At 41.3% G+C, this 24,408-nt stretch overlaps 1 protein-coding gene across 2 annotated transcripts in view; it reads left to right on the top strand.

Annotated features, from left to right (window-relative positions):
• asic4a (acid-sensing (proton-gated) ion channel family member 4a) overlaps positions 1 to 21,979 on the top strand; it is a 75,851-nt gene extending 53,872 nt beyond the window's left edge. Inside the window, exons 2-10 of one of the 2 annotated variants that reach the window (XM_068572118.1) lie at positions 9,575 to 9,719; positions 10,080 to 10,207; positions 10,337 to 10,490; positions 14,367 to 14,420; positions 16,523 to 16,676; positions 17,246 to 17,337; positions 17,511 to 17,590; positions 18,118 to 18,234; positions 19,544 to 21,979. In XM_068572118.1, coding sequence (XP_068428219.1) covers positions 9,575 to 9,719; positions 10,080 to 10,207; positions 10,337 to 10,490; positions 14,367 to 14,420; positions 16,523 to 16,676; positions 17,246 to 17,337; positions 17,511 to 17,590; positions 18,118 to 18,234; positions 19,544 to 19,681 — 1,062 coding nt within the window. In that variant the 3' untranslated portion in view covers positions 19,682 to 21,979. Of the gene's footprint in view, positions 1 to 9,574; positions 9,720 to 10,079; positions 10,208 to 10,336; positions 10,491 to 14,366; positions 14,421 to 16,522; positions 16,677 to 17,245; positions 17,338 to 17,510; positions 17,591 to 18,117; positions 18,235 to 19,540 lie in introns of both variants that reach the window. The other variant, XM_068572117.1, reaches the window with a different exon arrangement.
• Positions 21,980 to 24,408: the final 2,429 nt, after the last annotated feature.

Below are 24,408 nucleotides of genomic sequence, written 5' to 3'. Positions count from 1 at the left end.
CAGTAGTCCTCTGCTCTCACTCTAAATAACCTGGCATTAAAGGTGCGTTGGATGATCTTTAATCTTTATCAACCTCCATTGGCGAACAGTTGGAGTTGCAACAACAGAAATAGATGAGAGAGAGAGAGAGAGGCAAGAGACATGCAACTCACACAGAGATACTGAATGTCTGTAGAGATGCTGCAAGGGTGTGTGTGTGTGTGCGTGTGTCTATGTGCGCATAGTTGAATTCAAATATAGAATAAACACATGTGTCCTTTCAAAATAAACTTCCGTTAACTAAACCACTTTTTTTTAGGTTTAGGGGAGAAAATCGTGCTTACGACTCAAGACAGCAACAACTCACATGACTAACGACGAAATGTCAGCGTTTACTTTTAGTTGGTCGCAGGACTCGAACGTCGGTCGCTTTCGACAAACGTCCTGTGTTGGTTGATCCATCCACCGCCTCTCCTGCACACCCTGTGCAGACTCTCACGCACTCTTCTTCTAAGTCGTGTTCTCGTACTTTCCACCAGTGCTGCGGGCTGGTTCACATTGTAGCTAGGTGAAAGCCTGAGTGAGGAGGGAGAACGGTTTTGCCCCCGCAGATACACATTGCAGAAATTAGAGCTTTTTGTGTCGCTGTGACTTTGATCAGAGTCGGTCACAGACACGATGAGAGGTCTGAAGTTCTTGATTTCTGCTCAATTTTCCAGTCCTTTGCTCTATTGCTGCATTATCTCCTTTAACTCAGCAATTTGAGAGGACTGTGATTAGAGGCCAAATTAAAGTGGGCGTGTTTAGGTGTGCAGCTCAAACTCCTGCATCTGCCAAACTTCCTTGGGCTCTGGCTTTAGATCCAGCTTAGTCTAATGGACTGTGAGATCTGCTTTTGACTCAAAACAAGCTCTTTCGCCTGAGCAAAAACACTAATCAGACTTGTTTACTTGGATGATTTATGTAGCATGAAATACATGAATCCCCATGCTCATAAATGTTACACGGTTGAGAGGCAAATATTGTTTCACTGTTGCACTCCCCAAAAGGTTTGGTGAGTCAGTAAATGGGTAAGTAAGTGCACTTATTGCACCATCTTGTGAACAAAGTAAGTGTTGCATGTCATTAGGACTCATTGGACATTAGACATGCTCCACTGGGGCGCAAGAAGAGAAAAAAAAAACACATGTATTCATGATTATCTCATGCAGCAGCTGCATTTAATAGAACACTTGCAATCACAAGCATTTGTATAAGTTGATGCCTGTGCTTAGTTATGAAAAACCTGTCTCCAAATGACAAGCGCTAGCCATTGATATTTATTTCTATCTGTATCTCTTTCATAGCTCTGAAAAACTACTTTTATATTGATGATTCATGTCAAGAGATAGTAGATCCTGCTTTTCCTCCTCAGCAGTTTCATCAACCCTAACATGTCGCGCCAATCCAACAGATATCATTTCCCTAGAGTTCCCTCAAAAGGGAAAACAACCAAGCAGGTGTCTTGGTTATTATGAATACTAAATCAAAGTTTGGCCGGGGAACTGTGACGGTGTTTCTTCAGTGGCAGTTGGGTGGGAGTGTTTGTGTTTCCGAGTGGGTGCCAGACTCTGAGAGAAGCCGAGAGTGGTGTGCGATTGAAAGCTTAGGAAATGAAATCCTGTGTTAATGACAGAGGTGGCTTAATTAAACCTGAATATCTAAATGACTGCAGAAAAACAAAGTCGACAGTTAGACAAATGCCTCAGGCGGGAATGTTTTCCGGTGCAGTGCCCAGGGCAGACTTCTCTTCGGTATCAGTGTCGACCGTATGCAGAATGACTGATCAGAACTGTGTGCAAAATGAGGTGAAGTGGAAAAGCGAGGCATTCTTGGCTGATGTATAGCGGCGGGCAATGTACTTTTTTGCTATTTTGAGCGTACCATTAGCTCATACATTCAGCATGACTGTACTGTACCATGACCTCTCCTCTGAGCAATGACCCTGACCACTGGAGTGGAATAAATAGCCTGCAAATTGTTACCACACCACCATAGGCTTAACCAGAGGCGCTGTAAGACTTTGACAGAGGATCCTTAACGGCTCAGATGAAGCAGAGTTTGACAGCACACCTCAAACATGCCAGGGATTATATGTTCTCAAAGCAGTTTTGAGCCATTATCTTTCATAAAATCACCATTCCGGTTGGGTCATACGTACATAGATAAACGGATAACGACAACTATTGTTCCATATGGAGCATAATTAATAGTTTGACTCTTCAGGTCAAGAGTTATTACCATTTTGGCGAGACCAGGCACGAGCTCTCGCTGCAGGAAATGATTCATCTCAATTACACATGAAGACTGAATAGGGACCTGTTTCACTGTGATGATCCAGATGAATTATCCCCATTATGACAGTAGTTTCCACTCACATTTATAAAACAGCACCTTTATGGGCCCTTCGCCCATGATGTTAGAGCAGACTGTACTCAAAGGAAGCTTCCACGTCTCTGAGAGTGCTGCATGTAGTGACTATTCTATTTGTGAGTTGCTGTATTGTGCTGGAGAGCCTGTCCATTTCCAACCACGTTTTCAAGAGCATCTCTCACTGCTCCATTAGCTGAGTATGCTCGGATATGCAGGGATAGCAGCATGGTGGGGGTAAAGGGGGAAGAAAAAAATGGGAATACTAACATTTGAAGAGAGAGAGGTTTGCTGAGTGCACTGTTCTGACTTTGGTGCTCCACTTATTTTGATGCTCTGTCGGAGGAAACCGGAAAGAGGGCAGCAAAGGCGGAGAAGAGATGAGTCAGAACTCCTACTCTAATGACTGAAACCAGCCCTGCGGGTTTGTAGCACAGTTCATCATTTTAATGTATGGTATTTAGTTAAAACGCCGGAGAAAAATGTAAAGACACTACTTAAAATCAAGCAAGTTCACCACCACGTAGTGTAAACCAACGTCAGAGTTTGATCATGAACACCGTGAGCCAGTAACCGAATTCAGTCAGAAAAGATTACATTTACTTTTCTTCTTATTAATCTGAAGATCTTCTGGGAACACTCGCACTAGCCGGTGTTCATTTACATTTTAAAGATGTTATTCTGGCCAGCAGCAGAAGACCCACCATGATGACAGCCCTCTGATTACACTGTATTTATCTCACTTGAATGACTGTATTAAACTACCATTGAGATCTCGGCACTCAGGTTGTGTAATGTTGGTCGGAATTGATAGACGATCACTGTAATGTGTTGCATAGCAAACCTAAGCTGCGTTCCCAGCGCCGACATTGAGATGGAGGTTAATGGTGCAAAACGTGTGCGCCTCACATTCCAGTCTGCACTTTTAATGCAACATGTCAGAGCCTCGCCTCTGTTTAGGCGAACTGTTTTTCTTTAAAGAGGAGGTTAGGGGGGTTACGATGTTTGCTATTTTTGTTTTTACGCCCCACTGTTGTTGAGATCTCAAAGCGCTGACCCAGGATAAAAGCAATCTGTTTGACATTTGATTGAGGATTATTTATTTTATTATGCAGCCTAACTATGGTGCATGAGAAGAAGAAATATTTAGCAATGAGTATTCAGTTTGTCAGTTGTGCGCTGAGACAACACATCACTATCATTTTTAATTTCTAATCTTGAGCTTAAAACATTTTCTGAATGTCTGCAGCCTTGCTGTTAGCCTTGTATATGATTTTTGAAAACCTCTGAAGGTTCTTCAGCAGAGGCAGATTGTTGAAGGATTGTTTGCGCTGAGTTTAGGATAAAAGAAGAAAATACCTTAAATTAGCACTTTGTGTCAAATCTAATAGCACTGAAATACACCATATCTGAATGAAGCTCTTCAATCGTTTTTTGTTGTCATTCGTACAGGTTTGTATTCAACTCCATGGTCATTATTAAGGCTGTAGAGTTGTTGGTGAATGTATTCCATACAGGCATTGCTCATATTTTGTCCATAACTGCAGAGGCTCAGTGCTATCATGCTGAATAGAGCAAGGATACCCAAAAATGGTGTAAATCATAAAAATGTAAAGAGGGAACTCACAGATTTGCGTGCTTTAAACATGAGCGTGCCCCACTGGCGAGTTCAGGGCTCTGCATTGCTCTCACAGGACGGTTACGGCTGAAAAAGCTGTCCGGTGTGACAGTTTAGCCGCCACGGCACTGGTCAGCACGTTAGCCGTAGTTTGCGATGTTAGCTTTGTTATCACCGTTAGCTGCAAGCCTCCGTTGTGGCCCTGTTAGAGCCGTTGGGAGGCACCTCTCGCCCTTCGTTTAACTTTTGTCAAGAAAAGACATCAAACCATACGTTTTAGCGATGAAGATATGACGTCCCTCTTTTTTCTTTGTTTAACAGAAGGTCACATGCACCCTTTATAGTTATTGTTAGGTGCTTTTAAGAGTGAGAGAGGAACGTTTTGTATCCAGAACACAAATGGGAGGATCTTGTCTAGTGCAAGAAGGTGAAAGGGAAGAAATTAAGCAACATTTTTTCTTTTTTAGGAAGGCCCTAAGATTTGCACATACTTTTTTATACGTCCTTTTTGCACATACCTTTTGTGCGTCCTTTTTGGACATACTCTTTGTACGTCCTGTTGTCAACAACAGTTTTGAACCGACTAAGGTGACTCCTTAAATACTGTTTGGCTTCTTGTTGTTACAGGAAGTCATTTTGTCCTCCAGTGCAGGTTGGGTCAAATAGTGACTCAGTGTCTCAGATGCCAGATTCTTGCATTGTCACAGCCATGCGAAATTATTTATTTATTTGTCTGGTTATGTAACAGGGATGTTTGTGCATTAAAATACAAACTGTATGGAGGACATATATATATAGTCTATTCAAATGTGAAACTGGGACACTTTTAGTTGTGGTGTGAATGTAACATTCAGAACGTTTTAAATATTTGTCTTCATGGCAGGAATGTAAAGAATATTTTCTGTCAAACAGCTCCTTCGTGCAATTGAGCTGTGTAGAAATTACATTTCGTCCCTTGACCTTCCCTTCTGTCATAGCAAGTCACTTTTCCTCAAATTTAGTTTAAGACAAATGGGATAACATTCCATTTGCTCACAGTGCAGTTTCCTTTATCAGGTATTTCTAGAAAATACATACAGTATTACAACTATAGACAGAATAATCACTTCACCAGCAAAGAAACAAACTGAATCATGAGCACAGTATCTATTATAAAAGGTTACAATAGATTAAATAAGTAGGCATTGATCGGCAGCCTACACAATACATTCAGAAATACCATGTAAATATTCAGTTCATGTCACAATGTGATTCAAGTCTTACTGCTGGTAGCTTGCAATGAAGTCATTAAATCAAGGAACGCACTGTCTCAACCCTAAACCTGCATGAGCCAGCCTTAATGGTTTTCAACTGCCAATCAGTGCTCTGGCATATTCTACCACCGTCCGTAAATTAATTCAAATCCTCCTTCCTCATACTCAGAGAGCTACCCTGTGACACGCCACCTACCTGGAAAAGGATGTCCTCCGGAGAAGCACTGAAATGATTCCTGCAGGTTATTTAAAAGGAAAAGTGCCATGGGACTGTCAGATCAGGGCCATAAAGAGGTTTTAAAGGGTTTCTCCCAGTAGGGCTTCTGCATTACATGGTATGGGGTTGGTCTCTTAATACATTTAGCATGGAGAGACAGAGAATGAAACAAGACACTTTGGAAGAAAAAACATGGCCAAAAGACGCATAATGAATTACAAGGACATTGACGCTATAATTGGTGAGATACAGTACATGCAAATGATGTGAAGTCGTTCATTGTTTCATATTATCCTGTAGCAATAGACGAGTGCTCCATCTTATTGCATTTAAGTTAAATGTCTAGTCTCGCCAAGTTGATTTATTTTGCCCAGAATCACAGATTTTTCTCAGAAAGCTTGACAGAATGATCATTTGACACCCTTGACCCTTATCCTTATGCCCCCTCCATTCTTCCAACTTTGCATAATGCATTGTGTTGAGCACAGAGACGCAGGAAACCACAAGTACTCTCTGAAATACCTTCTTTCTCCAGGTTTGCCGTGAGTTAGTTTGTGGTTAACAAGAATGTCTTTACTAAAAAAGGTGTTGGAATGTAATGTTAACCCGAGATCCATCTGTCGGCCTGTGCATCAAGTTAAGGAAAAAAACATTTTTTGCTGAAAAAAAGTGTTAAGACTGAACCAAAACAGTAGAGTTTCAGGCTGTTAAACCAAAATCTTTTTTTAAAAAGCGTTGACGTGTCAGTGTAGGAAAAGCTCAAGTGTAAATGATCGAATTAGCGATGGTTAATTCAATTATATAATTGTATAATTGTTGAAGGGGTTCCTGTGACCAATAAAGTCCTAATTAACTATTATTCAAGCAAATTGCTACTTTGGGGCCCCAGAGTTTACGGGGCCGGAGGCCAGTTGCCCAATTTGCCCGGTAGATAATCCCTCCATTAACAGTAGAATCCCAATATGGAGAAACAGAATAATAATAGTATGCAAAGTCAGTACATAAATAACATGAACAGACAGAACAGGCCATGTAATAGTCAGTGTAATACGTTGGAGAGTTCTGTTGTTTGTGTTGAGACCGAACTCATACAGTGATACACAACTGAAACACATGTCTGGATCTATTTTCCTGTACCATCTAAACGTCTGTTGATTGCACTGATATTGTTTCAGACCTCCGAATGGCAACAAAGTGAACAATGCCCCATTAGGTGCGGCAATAATTACCTCCTGTAAACAACAGAGTCACTCAGAGGAGTACAAACCCTCTTTTTATTTGGTTTGTAACTGCCATGCTGCTGCTCTGTTTCAGCTTGTCAACAGCAGTGCCAAGTCCCCGCTCGGGAATTGCCCAAGTCAGCCCTGCTACCTTTGCTAAATTTGGTGCAAGATGTAAGAAGAGAAAAATGCATCCATCAATCACGTTGCAGATGCAGACAGAGAGGGGCGGGAGAGGTGGAGGGGAGGTGTGGAGGGGGTGTTCAGAGGCAGAGAAACAAACCAGCGGAAGCTCTGCCAAGAACCATTTCCTGGGTGAGATGATGGGAAAACGTCGTGGTACTCTCTGGGGACATCATTTGTAAACTCGTGCCGTCCTCCGGAGCCCAAAGTTTTAGAGCGGAAACTAAGCACTTGGTCGGGGTGTTTGGAGCATTTCTAAAGTGAAATCCTCCTTTGCCTCTGTTGCCTGCTGCATCAGATAAAGTCTGCCTGCGGAGGCTTAAGTGTGTCAATGAACGGAGGGGAGGATCAGTGATAAGTGCAGCTTACCTCCACAACTGCTCCGCATCAACCAAATAGAGATTAAACCATTTCAACCTAATAGCACATGTCAGTCAAAAGTCACACTTGAAAACTTCTTCCCGGCCCCCGCCCCCCCACTTTGCCACCTTCCATTTTCTCATCACACCAGCCGAAAAGCAATTCTACTGTTTACAAAGAAATGCAGAAACAACTGAACAACTTTTCACCATGGAGACCCTTTTTTTTTTTTTTTTTTACCACATCAGAGCCCAAACGGAAACCTGTAATTGAGTCGGCCATTTCTCTAAATCATCAACCACGACTCACTTTGAAGCATTCAAGCTCTCCCGATACAAACATGCATGCACACACTCAGATCAAAAGCCTCCAGGTCTATTATGGTGTAAAATACAGCTCTCCTTTTCACAAGCCCAAGCTTTTGTAACTGATACTCATTTCTCGCCCTAATCACTGTTGTGGATATTGCTAAATTGCCAACTGTTGCAGGGAATTGGTGGATTGAACCTCACAACCGGGACTTTGATTTGTTGTTCAACCATCTCAGATGTGAATACACCCTGTGGTCTGCAAATGAGAGTGTCTGTTGTTGCACCAGCATCCTTTATTTAGACATCACAGCACTCATTAGGTGGAGCAAGCTGATATCAAAGTCAGAACACAGATGTCGATGTTTCGGAGAATGCTGGGACCGTCGCGGTGTGACTTTAATGATACGTCTGCCCTCTTCTCGGCTCGATTGTTAACTCGCTGTCATTTCTCCAGCGAATCGTCGGTTGACCTGTGCCATGTGATTTCTTCGGCTTTAATATTTTCTTCTCTGTTCCCTTGTGTTTGATGTTTGAACAAAACAAATCCAATAGGTTACTCGCTCTGTGAAAAGATGTATTATGATGTATTATAATGTGTAGAGAGGAGAGAGATAGTTGTGGGCATGTTGAGGCATTCCCCAAAGCAATTCTTCCTTAAAGCCAGCAAAAACCATGAGGCAAGGTTTTTTTTTAAAATTGTATTTGTCTCACCTGTAGCATCACAGAACATCTGAATTATAATAACGTAATTTGTGACAAATGAATGATCAAATATCTCCACATATTATTGACCAATTGCCGAGCACCGCCGGCCTAGTCACTGTTGCGAAGCCTGTCAAGCTCGATTCTAGCCAGCAATCGTCAATGTCAGTTGCAGTTAGCTCGTATAAGTTAATGTGAGTTACAAAAATGTAGTCAGTTAAAAACCCTTCTCTGACTTATTAATGTTTCCAGCGAACTTGATTTATAATGAGAGCACTGTAAGAAGGTCTTTAAATACGCACAAACTTACTTAATGCAATACTATTAAAAGTAAAGAAAAGGCATTCTTGTATTGAAGCATACAGCTTCTCAGTACAAGTATTTATAAGTAAGTCATAAACAACATGAGATGACATATTGCTCTATTATAATTCTGTTTGGATTTTTTTTCATAGATCCGGATCGGGACTCACCAATGTGTTTTGCAAATGGTAACTTAGTTTCAACGTGAAGTACATTTACTCCATTCCTTTCACTTTTTGCCTTTTTTCAAGGGCTGAAAAAAATACACAAACCCCTGACACTGTTGAAGAGCTTTCACGCTGTCACGCAGACATGCACACCGCGCCAACAGGACTGGACAGACATCTTGGTTAAATTGCTGTGCTATTAAAAAAAACTGTAACTTAGAATGCGTTGTGTTTTAGTCTATTTATTAAAATCAGGTATTTGGGGATCGATGGCAGGTTCCCATCCTGTGTTGTATTTATTTGTTGGTGGATCTAAAGTCCATTCATGTAGATCACAGGTCGTCCCTTTAAAACTGGCAGGGAGATAGCAGATAAATGATTGGTAAGATGCACATTTTCTGCAGTGCAGTGGTTTAGAAGAGACGCATAAACAAAGAGACAATGTGTTCCCCACAGAGACAGCTCCTCTGATACATGGTGACATGATGTCTCTCTCTTATTGTCTTTAGTTTTCTCTTGAAGGAAGATTAAAGAATCTATTATGCCATTTGATATTTCAGTGGGATGGAAGTACCGTTGTGCGGAAGTATTGTGCGGGGTTTATATGGTGAGTGTTGGGAATTAATTCAAATACAGCTTATCATAGTCCATGAGGGACAGCCGGCAGACTGCATCCAGAGGTTTGTGGGTAATATTCAGTAACTTGCCCAAGCAGACACTCAGCTGGTTTATCTATTTATTCTGCCCATATCGCCGCCTTCATTGCAATGCAAGTATGATCTTGTCACAGCCAGCGCATGGACTTTGTCATGTTTATGGTGATGTTCATGATAGGAATCTATTCTCTTCCAGGTTTACACCAGATATGGGAAATGCTATACCTTTAATGGCAACAAGACGACGTCCAGGAAAAGCAAGCAGGGTGGAATGGGAAATGGGCTGGAGATCATGTTGGATATCCAGCAGGATGAGTATCTGCCCATCTGGAGAGAGACAAGTAAGCCTCACAACTATTTGTCCAATGTAATCCCATCATATGCTACAGCATGAGATAACTCTGCTGGGCTTTACAATAACATGCATCCATTTCTCTGGCTCACACGCTGTAAATAATGCATTTTTTGATTGCATTCCTGCGACCTGGAAAATGTGATTTGTATGAGGAAATATCTGAACACAATACCTCAGATTTGTGTCAGCATTGTAGTTGTCACATAATATTAATCCCTGCTGCCATGTTTTTCAAACATGACTGAAATATGGTTTGCAGTTAGCTGTCATATGAGGCAGCCATCTGTAATTCCCTTGTACTCTCCCTTTGCAATGCTTTGTGTTTATGCTCCGTTTCATCCTGAAGATGAGACATCCCTGGAGGCCGGCATCCGAGTTCAGATCCACAGTCAGGACGAGCCTCCCTACATCCACCAGCTGGGCTTCGGCGTCTCTCCGGGTTTCCAGACCTTTGTTTCATGTCAGGAGCAGAGGGTAGGTCCTCCTCATCGCAGCCCACCGCCCTGCTCCCACTATCCCCCTCCCCACAAGATTACTCTTCTTAGTGCAACTGTTGGCGCCTGGTGGTTCAGACTAAGGTCTAATAAATCTCTGTGTACTTAGCTGACCTACCTGCCCCAGCCCTGGGGGAACTGCCGCTCCGCCAGCAAAGAGAAGTTCCCGGGATACGACACATACAGCATCAGTGCATGTCGGCTGCTCTGCGAGACCAACGAGGTCCTGCGAGTGTGCGGCTGCAGGATGGTGCACATGCCCGGTAAGATCAAGCACTACCTCACATGTACACAGAGCCCAGCAGGTGGCACGGGGAGCAAAATTTGATGACATGATGAATTGAATGATTGAATAAATTACAAATGCACACATGCTGTCAAGGTATTGATACAGAGAATTGAGGATAATCAAACTGATATCCAAATTGAGAATGATATGTATGTGCGGTTGTAGAAACACACCAATTTAAATCTGGACAATGTTATGTGGAGACTTCAAGGTCAAGACTTGAGAAGCATGTATAAAGTAAGACAACTCACATTGGGAAAATCAAAATCCTCCAAAAGAGTATTTCCCTCTGTTTAAAAATTGTTTGGTCGAGCGTGATTGAAAAACAGCCATCCCTGTGTTTGCACTGCCGATGACACAATGTGCAAAACAAGTCATTATTTTGTTGCTCACTTGAATAATTCCGGCGCGGACATAATTTGGGCTGCCACATGCCTGACCTTGATGCTTAATATCTGCAGGGGAATGCCCTTCAGCAGCGCCGCTAGCTCTCTGGACGCTAACTCTTCAACTAGACTACAAGTCTCAGTGACTTTTTAATCTATTTGTTTGTACATCCCAGCTGTTGTGCTTCTGTGGCGCTCATTTCCTATTTTTGATTGATTTTGATCAGTCCCGGTTGTTCTCGTGCTTAGTTTCCACTGGTAAATAGTTTGCAAACAGCCCTTTAAATGATTCATTTAACATTGACTTACACACTGGGAGATTGCCTCCAACGCACAATCAATTCAAAATGTCAGCTGATTACAGATATGTAGCACAAAGAACATTCTTTTCAGGACAATTTTAAGATAAGAAAACAAAAAAAACAAACATTTGCACTCCAGAATCAGCATTTGTTCCGTTTTCACAAAATCAAGAGTTATTATAAATTTCCCTGTTTGCTTTTTTGTTACTTTCCATTGTGCGTGTGTACTGTCACCAATTATTGTACTGTCATCAATTAATTTGATCGATAAAAGCGCAGGAAAAAAAAACAAGACCTTTTACAATGTCAGATGTTGTCCACTAGTATTATGGCCAGAAGAGTTGCTGGTGTTATCGCATTTAACATTTTCAGTTAAATGAATCATGAACTTTTCTTTTTTTTCTGGCAAATGAATTTCACTCATGTAGAAAAGTGGAGCGAGAGTCTGTAACTATAACTGTACAAAGTTCAAATGTGTAATCATATGTGTACCATTAACATTATATCAATGATTTCCTCTTTTAAATATTACGGGGCACCTCTAAATCAAGCAGCGTGAAAATATAGAGATAAATCTACAGTTGAATCATAGTAAAAGAGCTCTGGACGTGAGATAACATGAGCAGAGCAGGATGACAGACAGACACATTGAAGACACGACACAAAAAATGTTGTGTGTCGTCACTGTCGTTCCACATTTACCGCAGTGTCTCTGGTCCGCTCGGGGATTTGTCGCAGAGGTCAGCACAACAAACGCATAATCAGACGTTAGACTTACTCAGCGCATGCGTCATCACGGCCGGGCTGCAAGAAGTCAAAGAGCTGACTCACTCAATGCAAACTGAAGTTGGCTGATGGGTCTGACAAGTGGGCATGTTTGAGGCGGTCGCATTTAAAGTGACGGCAGGAGACTCTCACTGGATGCAGGGATCGATTTGGCACGACTGGAAGTGTCTACTGATGTGAATAAGCAACACAGTGAGAGACATTTGAGTTATAAAGCATGTTTAATGCTAATTTAACCCCATACTGCTGTAACTAAACTGTTGCAGAAAGGAGTTTTGTCGAGTGGAGGCGCTCAACAGTCTCTAGAATATGTTCGCCGTGGTTTTTAGGTGAGACATTTATATATCAGGCACACCATTTTCGGCTTTACCGATCGCACCGAAGAGGTGGTCCGATCCGCGGAGAGGAATCGCAGCTCATCATTTGATCTGGACAGGCTGCGAAGCGAACGCCTCTCTAATCTGTTGGTGAGCCCTGCGGAGCGTCAGCACCTCGCCACAAGATCCTGATTGTGTTGCAGTAAGCTATGAGCTCAGGGTTTGGGCAAAACTAGCCAAGATGGCTGTTGACTTCCCTGTACAACTGGCCACTGCTTGGAAAACATCTCACTGCTTTCACTTTACTCATCCCTGTGTGTTTCGCCTCACACCCCCGCAAACCCATCTTATGCTCCGGGTATCAGATTCCAACCTATGATAAGGCTCAAACCCACCAATCAGTCACAGGTAAGAAGAGGTCTATTGAGTGGGACATGTTTGAATTGATAGATCGGGAGGGCTGTTGACAGGGCAGATGTGTTTGGAGAGCAGCAGAACCCCCTTATTATATTTATTATCTCAGATATAATAAATGTGGGAGCTTTTCCCAGGCCGTTCGCGCAGTCCGGATTTAGAAGAGAGCGTCTGTCAGGCAGCAGGAAGCTCACATTAGTTCACTGCACTTATCAATGGTGAATCAAATTTATTGTTGCATATTTAGTTTGCTGGAAACCCCTTCACGAGATTCTAGAGAGCGATTGATTCAAAAGCTCGCCAAAGGAGTTTGAGGCCGGCTTGTGAATTGGAAATCCTTTTATGGCCCCGATGTGCCAAGACAGTACTGTATGTAACACAATTTACAGTATCATTTCTTTTCCCCAGCACGCCGCGCTGTGTATCCACAGCAGCAGTTTGCTGCTCAGGTTTGGTGTTGCTTGATTTTGAGAGAACAGCACAAATGTTTATAAGTTTATAATCCATTTATTTATTTATTTATCTTGAGGTGCGTCATTCAGCAACTGTCGACAGTCTTAATTTAAAATGCCAGCAAATTGTGATTGGCATATGTTTGCATAATCCCACAATTGTTTACTGTCGGTTGGTTCTAGTTTTTATACTTTTTTGTTCTCGTTTAATTGTCTTTTTATGGTTTGTGCGTTCATGTTTCTTGGCCTTTTAATGATATTGCATTATGTTGAATTCATATTGTTGACGTTGTGTTTGCTGTCTGCCTCCAACAGAACACAGATTCCTAAAATTTGGCAAGTGACTCGTTTTTGAGACAGTTATTTATAAAGTATTTTAGATTTTGTTCAGGGCTCCTGAACTCTGAGGTGTAGAAGCAAAATTGTGTTTTCCTGGATTCTTTAGTCCAAGATTAATATTTCAGTATGTCATCCTATTTCTATATTCGGATGACCACCAAAAAAGGCTTTTAAGTTGTTCTTGTTCTTAGAGTGTGGGCAGCATGCAGAGACACTGCACAGCTTTTTCTTTCAGACATAAGAAAAAAATGAAAATACACAATGATGATTCAAAGTATTTTTCAAAAGTAGTCTCCAATCAATAAGCTCCATGATGGTTCCTTCTGTGTGAAATCATGACAAGTTATTTCCACAACAAAATAAGTCTCACTCTGAAAGTGTGTGACGCTTCAGCTCATCAGACATTATTTCACAATGTATGAATGAATTAACATTTCTTCGTGATTGGGAAGAAGACTTCCACATAACATTAACCCCACAAACATTTGACACACAGACAAACACACCTCTGCCAATTAATTGTGCTGCTAATAACTACCTGTCCTTAACGGCCTGCGAAAAATATGTTTGTCTGCGAGGAAACGACTCATTGATTGTTTTTTAAAGACTTTCCAAATATGCGTTATGTGCGAAGCCGGCACGCTCCATTTCTCAGTGCATTCGAGGACAGACGTCCAAGACGGCCTGTGCTTCGCGGATGGAAGTCCCCCTCTGTGTGCCTGCCCTCATTTGAAGACGACTAATAAGCTGTGGAGTGTTGCTCACAGCCACGGCTCCTCATTGCGGCAGAAAACGGGTCACTGATCATTTTTGTTTCACATTGATCAGACTCATTTCTCTGTTCCCCTCTCCAGGAACTGCAGATATCTGCCCTCCCAGTAAAATCAACTGTGTTGATAAAGCACTCGGTAAGAAACAATCTTCTCTCATTTCTTTTCTCATTACAATATATTCCCCCAAAGGGAAATGGAAACACACTCAGTAAGCATGATACGGTTTTTTTTTCTTCTCTTCCTGTAACACAAATACCTGGAGGTGGACTTGATATATTAAAATGACTTTTCCTCATTGTGATTTAGTCACTTTAGAGCTTGATGGCTGTGCTGCTTCCATTGTTGTACTGTTCATATACTCACACTTCCTATCTGCATCCTGCACCCTGAGCTACGACTTCCATCTCAAATGAACAAAGGTGCCTTGATTTCAAAGGCATCACAGTTGATGTAAAAAATATTTTTTTATCATGGTCATGGCAGAGATATAAGTGCAATAATCATATCTCTGCCAAATAAGCCAGAAAATGTAATTACGTCTCGCTTTGCATGTATTCGAACCCTATTTAAAATTTGGTTGAATGAACTCTTAGATATATCTTACAAGAGGGGGGCATATTCATGTGGGTCATATTCCTGAATCAAAGAATAAATGTACCTTCCATGAGAGGTAATGAATTAGAATATCATTTCTATATTTATATTGTAAAGGTTTTGTTCCCATATCAGACAGAGAATATGTGCCGGCGTGCTCCTGCATACACATCAACGTATTGTTAGAGTTATAAAATACATCATCAATTCTTAATCGCTATTTTCAGTGCTCCCTCTCTCCATTTTCGTTTGGACTGAATGCATTTAGAATTTGAAAAGAGAGATTGTGAAAAGCTATTTAGTCTCCAGTGTACGTAGCATTGTTTCAGAGTTGAAAATGTATTTGTTAATGTGTGAGCAATTCATGCCTGCAAGTTAATTGGGTGTTAAGTCTAGGTATGTTTTGTCGAGCCCTTAGTGGCATTTACTATAATTTGATCTATTCTACGAACAAATGTCGTGACTAAATTACCGTAAACACTGTTCCCACAGTGTTTATTAAATAATACCACTAGACAAACACATCATTTTGTTAATATATCCAGACCAATATTGGTTTGTTCATATCATGTGGGCGGTTGCTTCTTTGCCGGTGAAGCCGCGGCTGGAGAAGTCTTTAAAACCTGACTCGACCTGACTTTCCGTTGCACATTTTATCCGCTTAATGATTTTGCAAACTGTTAATTCTTCATTCAACGGCTGTAATGAATTTGTTCATCCTCAAAATGATCCAATGAGGAACCCTAGTTGTGATTGTCTGGGCCCTACCGCATTATGGTTTAATGATGCTGAGTGCTGAGGCTATTTTAGCCTTCAAAAACTCTTATTACTGACCTAATCATCCTAATCAGGTGGTAAATACTTGTATTATACAACATCAGAACAAGTAGTACTTACCATGGCCACTTCATGAAGGAAACAGGGTAGATATGATTGAATTTTTATAGTCGGGTAATGTCAATTATATTGCTCTTACCTGCAGTCAAACATACAACGTGTCGCGATTGGGGTTAAAGTGTTGATTGGAACTGTAATTCAGGTTTTCTCATATGTTGGACAGTATTAGTGGACGTGTGCTTACCAGTCATTTCTATGGTGTTTCAATTAAATACATTAACGTGGACCAATTTATATTTTTATTCTAACAATGGATTGAGCTATTATTGTTAAAAGATTTGCTAATACAGTGACAAACCCACAGATAATTACCACCCGACTCTGCGGTCCCCCTCAGTATTATGGAGCATTTTAGTCACTTTTAGCTAATTGTTTTTGTCTTCCTGGTTTGGTTTACGCTCACAACAATTCAATCCGCCTTGTTTACAGCTGCATAGTGGAGTATTTAGCATCTGAAGCGACACATATTTTTCTCAAGTATTGGGGAAAAAGCAGAGTTAAAAGCCCAGGTAGTGAGAAAAGCAGCTCCAAATGAGTGTTAATGCAACTATATATGGTGATTATATTTAAGTGCTGTGTTTACTGCCTGTTCTGCTGCACCTCAGTAGTAAAAAAAAAAAAAAGACTGAGTTTACTTCTTCCCTCTGTGTAGGATCTTGTATGCTTCTCTGGTAGAGTGACTGCCATCAAATCATGCCTGAAAGTGAATCTATCTCTGTTAAACCACTGTTTCATTTGTGTTGCAGCACAGCTACAGAAGAACAGTGGGGATGCCTGTCCATGCGAGACACCCTGTAATCTCACCCGCTACGGTAAAGAGCTCTCCATGGTCAAAATCCCCAGCAAGGGCTCTGCTCGCTATCTCTCCAGGAAATACGACAAGTCAGAGGACTACATCAGGTACGACAGCCGTGTTCACCATGACTAAACTCACATATGGGCAGCGATGCGGCGCTCAATAAAAAGGGCCATAAACTATGACCTCCAGTCGGTGATAACAAACACAACCATACACATAAACAAAAATCAATTATATTTTATTTCGTCTTTTAGGTGAATAGTAGAAAATCTGCTGAGAGCGAGTTGATAGTCAGACACTATGGGGTTATTACAAGGGACGCGTTCAAATGGTAAACACGCCTAAACCAAAGAGCCCATGATGCCGTACAACACTTATTACCAGACTTTGTAAATCCGGGGAGATGAGAGACGCGGCAGTGACTGAGCATGCTGCCGGTGCTCGTTCTCCTCATCTCAGTTAAACCCTGCAACACCTCATTATCTCACAATCACCGGTTGGATCTGTGAGAAGCGCTGTAGGCCTGACAATTCCATCGCGACAATTTACAGTGAGCATAAAGATGACTGGGGATGGTATTTTTCAAATGACGTTAGATTTGTTGTGATTCACAACAACAGAGCAAGTGTATTTCCTTGTGTTTGACATCCACACTTGTTTTTTTTTGCAGAGACAACTTCCTGGTCTTAGATATCTTCTTTGAAGCCCTCAACTATGAAACAATTGAGCAAAAAAAAGCCTACGATGTCGCAGGTTTATTAGGTGAGATTCCCGTGACTTGTTTTCTCTCTCTTTTCTGAATATTCAGATAGACGCGCAGTCGCAGAGGGAAAGGTGTTGTGGCTGCACTTACTGTTCATCAACATCAGTAGCAAACAGAACCTACGTTGGCATTGTGTCCAATGTGCTTCTCTTTAAGTGCTCCTTCTTTGCAGGTGACATTGGTGGACAAATGGGCTTATTCATTGGAGCCAGCATCCTAACAGTCTTAGAACTACTGGATTATATCTATGAGGTATGGTACCTGCGAAGGCCACACGTATCAACGAATCACCCTGTTCAACTACAACTATCCCAGATGTAATTAACACAAATGTATGACTTGTCTCCATCACTAAATATGTGACGGACTAATGTAACTATTGAAAAGACATTCGAGCATTTGTTCTTGAAAATGTTCCACCAATATTGACAAATTGATTTTATTGTTTTTGTGTTAGTCATCAGATAATCTCGGGACCGGCCGTGTAAATGTTATCACCACGTCATACTGTATTTCCAGGCTGGAGAAACTGCAGCAATATCCGTTCAGGTCTGACATGGCCCTAACAACAGCTGTCCCAGCTGATGTATCCCTTTTGAGCTGACTCGTCGGCTACCTGCTGACTACCGAACATCTATGAATCAAGCAGAATCGGAGGGAGGGACTGTAATGCAGACATCACAGTGAACAAACTCTCAGCTCTGCTCTGTCTCTTGTCTCCTTCGCTCATCGCTGCTCTTCCACCCTCCCCGCTGCCGCTGTGCCATGGGTGAAACCAGATGATCAAGCACCGGCTACAACGCCTGCTGAGGCCAAAGAAAGAGGAGAAGAAGAACAAGAGCAAGCCGCCGACCAGCACAGTTGCAACAGTGGGTCTAGAGGAAATAAAAGCAAAGGTACAGCACACGTGGTACTTTAACAAATAGCTGTTCACAACTTGCCCTGCAGTACAGTAACTGCATTAGACTACAGGGGAATAATTCATGGATAAACAAATTCATATTGTTTCACTTCTAAAATAATTACATTAATAATACTGCATTGTTCTTAATTAGTCTTAACCACAGGACAAAGCACCTCCCCCCCTTAGAGCTCGGATTTGTTATTGCACAACTTCATTGTGCTTCTATCTGAACAATAGACTTCTTGTCTCACATTTAACCACAAGTGTGTCATAATTCCACACGAAAGACGAAAACTCTAACAGGGTTTTCAGTGTCAAACAAGGCTGTCAGAGAAACCGAAAAGACGATCGATTGTGTAGCCAATAATCAATATGTGTAGCTTTGATTAGGTTTGGCTGGTGTGGATGGATGACATCACATTTTACTTCCCTGTGGAGATGTAGACACCAAATTAGTCTTAGAATATTGACAGAATACCCCAGTATGTACATCTTTAGATTCTTTAGAATACTGGATACAGTACAACAGTGGTCCCCAACCTTTTATTAGTGATGTACCCCTGTCTAGTGCAAATGCCATACACAGCGCTGTGTCTGATTTAATACAGAATACAATGGACTGAAAGAAAGTACACTTACATTATTTCATATTTACTCATTTTAAAGGGTTTTCTTTTAATTGATGCCAGTATAAAGTATCCCCTGGGGTGCTAGTACCCCAATTGAGAACCACTGCTTTAGACTAACTATTTCCCAACTCCAGCTGTGCACTTAGCACACAGATATTGTTGTTCATTCTGTACACATGACAACTTTTGCACTTCTGTCCACCCTGGGAGAGGGATCCTCCTCTCTCGCTCTGACGGAGGTTTCTTCCCTTTTTCTCCTCGTTAAAGGTTTTTTTCGGAGGGAATTTGTTTTCGGGGGTGGGGGGTGGGGGGGGGGGGGTTGTGTCCTGCGTCGATGTGAGACCCCGGGACAGAGGATGTTGGATGTGTTCAGATTGTAAAGCCCTCTGAGGCAAATGTGTTATTCGTGATTTTGGGCTCTACAAAATAATTTGAATTGAATTGATCTAATAATCTCACTCTCGTATCAAAAGTTAAGCCTTTCCAAAAATGTTAAAGTATTGAATCTGCAGCATGATCAGGGTACTCCGGGGCAGTGTCTGCGTTTTGAACGACCTTGCCAACAGATCATTCTGGATGGATGTTTATCATTTTGGTTTTGTCCCACGTGACGTTGCACATGATCTCTAAAGCATGATGTTGAAGTTGACGTGTGTGCTGTGCCCTCAGCAGGAGCCGAATGACATGACACGGAGTCACCCAGAGGGGGCGTACGCCAACACGATCCTCCCCAACCACCACCACCCTGTCCCACACCCCCACCACCACCACGCCGGGCACCGCGGGGTATTTGAGGACTTCGCTTGCTAGAGCCAACCGTCGTTTCCAGTCCTGGTGACACCAAAAGATTAAAAAAAAAAAAAAAAACACGTCTGTGTTCAGATCAATAACGGACCTTTGGCATTTCCGTCGCTCCTTTGCTGTCACCAGTGAAAAGCTACAGCCAAAGTCAAACACCAAACTCGTGCTGCTAACAAAGCACTTGTACTTATAGGCACAAATTGGACACAGCTTCTTTTTTTTTCTCCTCTGGATGGACCTCTCAACTTTGTGCATCAGGATCCATTTTTGGTACATGATCACTACAATGGGACAAGAGGACTGTATCCAACCGTGATCAAGTTTACACTTCATGATTTATTTATTCCGCTCTGATTTCTTTCTGTCTGTATCTCTCCATTCACCTTTTCTCCAACTCTTCCTCCTACTTCACGGAAAACACACGGTACCATAGAAAGCCATGACACGTTCTAAATTATGTAATTATTTAAAGAGATACTATTATCTATATGTTCTATATTGTATACAAGGTGACAATACTTACAGGAAGCAAACCTCACTCGTGTTACATCCACCCAAAATACGAGGGTAATTATTTAGGCTGAACTGTAGACCTTGGCTTTAGATCTAGCAGCATCTTTCCACATGATACACTTTGTCTGGTTTGTGGTTAAGGTGTTAGAGAGTAGCATTGTACCTGTACATAAAGTCCAACTTTAAAATGAGAAAGTTCTAAAGTTCTGTTTCAATGGTTGTCGTTTATATTCAGTTCATATATAACTTATGGAATATTAATTTGAGTTATTTATACATTTTAGAAAAGACTTTTATACGACAATAGCGGTCACGATTGTAGCAAATACTCACACTTACAATCTGGAGATATGTTAGACTGCCAAACATCAATACATTTGTCCAGGAAACAAAAACGGACTGTATGGATCGTGACTATCATTTACATCGTTTTCTTTTATGTGTCTTGCTTTTTCCAAGACGACACAAATCCTGGATTAAGAGTGGTTGATGTCTTCAGTTATGAAATGATTCTACTTATATTCTTCTTCTTATTCAATGCATTTCTGCCCACCATCCACTCTTCACTTTGGTTAGCATCATAACTTTAAGCTGACATAAGCAATAAGAAACAGAATTTCATTTTTTGCCGAGTCATCTCCTTCAGCTTGTGGGGCCTCTGTAAAAGTGTAGCAGCTATTTACAGTGTAGACCCAGCGTGTGTGTGTGTGTGTGTGCGCGTGTGTGTGTGTGTGTGCGTGTGTGTGTGTGTGTGTGTGTGTGTGTGTGTGTGTGTGTGTGTGTGTGTGTGTGTGTGTGTGTGTGTGTGTGTGCCTTTTTGTTTGTTTGTTTGCATGTGCACTTTAACATTTTGCACACATGACTGAGCACATTAGGCTGATGCGACTCGGCGGAAAAAAAATAAATGTTTAAAAATTGACATAGTTAGCAAAAAAAGCGTAGAGTTTTATTGCAGTAGTAAGGTTTTTATCTAATAAATGTAGAGTTAGGACAGCACAGAGTTAGATTTGAAAAATTGCTCTGGAGGCTGAAAATATTCTTACTGGGTAACTTAATCCTCAATAGACGGGACAAAGACACAATATTTTTTAAGAGCACAAGTTAGCAAAGTGGGAATGAAAACTAAAAGGAAGACTTTTACATTGATTCACTCATAACCATGTCGTTGTCACGGAGAGTCGGCTTGCTCATTTGCCCTTATGCACTGCAGGAACTTTAACAACATGTTGCCCCGACTTCCCACAATCGGATCTTTGGATACTTTGAGAGGCTTTGGTGCCAGCTTCTTCTTTATAACTAAGTCTTTATGAATTGAGACATTTTGGATTTACACTGTTAAAATAAGCGACGACGGTCCAAACTATATTGTCATATAAGTGGGACAAACCACAACAAAGTAGATCAGGTATTCTTTTTCTTGCGCATTTTAGCACATTGTTGCTGTCAGTGGTCAAAAATGGGGTAAAGCTCGTGAAAACCACTTTGTGGTATTTGTCAAAAAACTTTGTCTTCTTGTCCTTGTTTTTTTTTTTTTTTTATGGTCCCCTCAACAAGACCTCTTTGTTTGCCTCACAACCATTTTCACTTGTCATGGGTTCTACTCAAGAAGAACCTATGGCAATGGTTAAACACAAAGGTTTATTTAGTTCCTGCCGAGAAAAGCGGCTTTTGATGATGACGACCAGCTCATACTGAGTTTCAGATGGATAAAGCTAATCTAGACAATTTGGCGTAACTTGACACCTTTCCTTGTGTCAGCAGAATGAGTTAACTAGACCTCACAATGTATTTATTAATGGCATTTAATCTCATATATATATATATATATATATATATATATATATATATATATATATATATATATATATATATATATATATATATATATATGCATATAGAAGTACTTGACGTTTTGCTTTGTTAGTGCAGCATCATTTATAATTACGTTACCTCATCCTTCACTAATGTATTCAGCAATGCTAGAGTACAGAAAGGTATTCACATTCAGTTGAACTCCAGGACCACTTGTGCTAACTCAAGACACTTGTATTCCTGGTGTAGATGTTGATCATGTTTCCCTCATAGCGTGCCAGCAAGTTACGTGCTATCATGCAGCAGTTTGGGCTTCAAAACATTGCGTCCTTTCTTGTTGCTAATTGCCTTACTTCATTTTAAAGTCCAATGCTAAACTGCACAAAATGAATCCAGTTTAATGCACCCTAAATTTTTTGACAGGCCTTTGACAATCCACTCCGCATGTCATTCATAACATTTGTCTGGGGAATGTGTGAAATTCGTCACATGAGAAGATATCATGTTTACAAATGGCGACATCACTTTTCTGTTCATTTGATCGGTTGCATTCTGTTGCCGCGATATCGGCATTCATCACGAACTCAAAAATGAGATTCCACAGCCCTCCATCTGTCAAATCTTCTCCTCCTGTCAAGTAATCATGGGCTGTACATGGCTGTTTAATATTCATAATCATGTGTCACTTTGACATTTTCAAAAGGTTCCCAATCACATTCTCTGATGGCATCCTGTACAGGCTATGCATAACAATCTTCTCCTCTGTCATCAATAATTGTAGCGATCCTCAGACAAGTCACACAGAGGCTGGTGTGTTGAGATGAATACCGGACCTCTTATCACTGTAGACTTGTGTTTGAACGGTGGAGCCCGGAGTCGATGTCGAAAGGTTTTCTATCCTCGGGATGCTGCGCACTTTAAAACACAACCCGGTTCATTTGTATTACAAAAGCCATTGAAAAGAACACAGACAAGTCGATTACAAATGGATGATTTTACATCAGCATGCCGTCCGGGTGAGGCGCCGCGGGACCGAGCGCTGGGCTGCAAGTCTGTGCTGTAGCCGATGGGACAACTTCCCTGCTTGATAACATGTAGCTCACATTCTTGAGATTCCTCAAGCCTCCACTCTGAGCTCCCTTCGTGCACATCTGTACGGGTCTGTCTTTTTATAGCGCCGTGACATTCAGTCACATGCAGCGCTATATATGCTTATTGCATTATCTGGTAACAACAAATCTATTTCAATCGAGCAGCCACCGATGTTCATTTTTGAAGATCTGTCCTCCTTTTTCAGCCGTTTGTTTTTGGGCTGAGGTCTGAGAGGTCATCTGAGTGGAGAAGAAATATGAGTGCAGGGTGACACAAGCAGCTGTCAGGAATTCCTTTTTAGGAAAAGCTTTCCTAAGAAGGAAGGCCATCACATTTCTGACAGACATCACTGCAGCAACAAGGAACGCTTACATTTTGTACAGATGTGTTATCTTGTGATTATTTTTTTTCTGTTAGAACACATTTTATAAATGTTAAATATGGTAAATATACAAAAAACTATTAAAGTTTAGATTGGTAAAACCAATGCCTCCTAAATCCAGAGCCCAATTCAACATTGTGTATTCATTATTCACACGCTCAACATGCATTTCAATTTCACCACACTTTAAAGCCTTTCCACCATTAACGTGTGTTATAAAAAGATATACGAGGTTTCAGAGATTGAAGGCGTTTCAGTGGTGGGTTTTGTGGGGACAACGTGGGACAACTCAGAGGGCCTTTGAAAAAGGGTCATTTTCTAATGAGGACAAGTAAAGTGATTTATTGACCGTTCTTCTTAACGTCCAGCAATTTCTGTTAAAAGACCCTCCAGGTGAACCCGAATTCTCGAGAAAAACGGAGAACTTCTCGTTTCTAGGGGACTTGAAACAACCGCGTCCCCATGTGGGAGGAGAAAGTCCTGGGATCGAACATAAAACAAAGTACAAAATAATGACTTACAATTAACTCCCAGCTGCTCTGTAGTTATGTGGTTTTACAGCATTGCCTCAGGGTAGTGCATATGGACCCTTGAAATAACTAAAGCTGTTATTACGGTTGCAACATTTTCCCCCCTCGTTTTTAGCCAACCCAGCCATCAGAAATACCTCGAGTCCGACATGAGCAAGAACGCTAACTGCAGCCCTACGAAGCACACGCTGTGAACATAAATGACAAAAACATTCATGTTCGTTCGAAATATTATCTCTGAATGCTGTTCAGTAACGCCGCTCACCTCAGCGGCTGGAAGCCCTGTGCTGCAGACACTAAACACGCTCTTTTGCTGACACCTAAAGGACAAACTGCACTTCTGAATACTATTTTCTTATGAAAAAGAAAATGAAAAAAAAAGACAACAAAAAGAGGAAAGGTTTATA

Source organism: Clinocottus analis, unplaced genomic scaffold, assembly GCF_023055335.1.
Source record: "Clinocottus analis isolate CAN_PGR_092001 unplaced genomic scaffold, fCliAna1.0.p SCAF_12, whole genome shotgun sequence".
In the NCBI taxonomy this organism is placed as follows: Eukaryota; Metazoa; Chordata; class Actinopteri; order Perciformes; family Cottidae; genus Clinocottus; species Clinocottus analis.
Note: the sequence above shows the minus strand (reverse complement) of the source record. Positions and strands in the feature narration are given on the sequence as shown.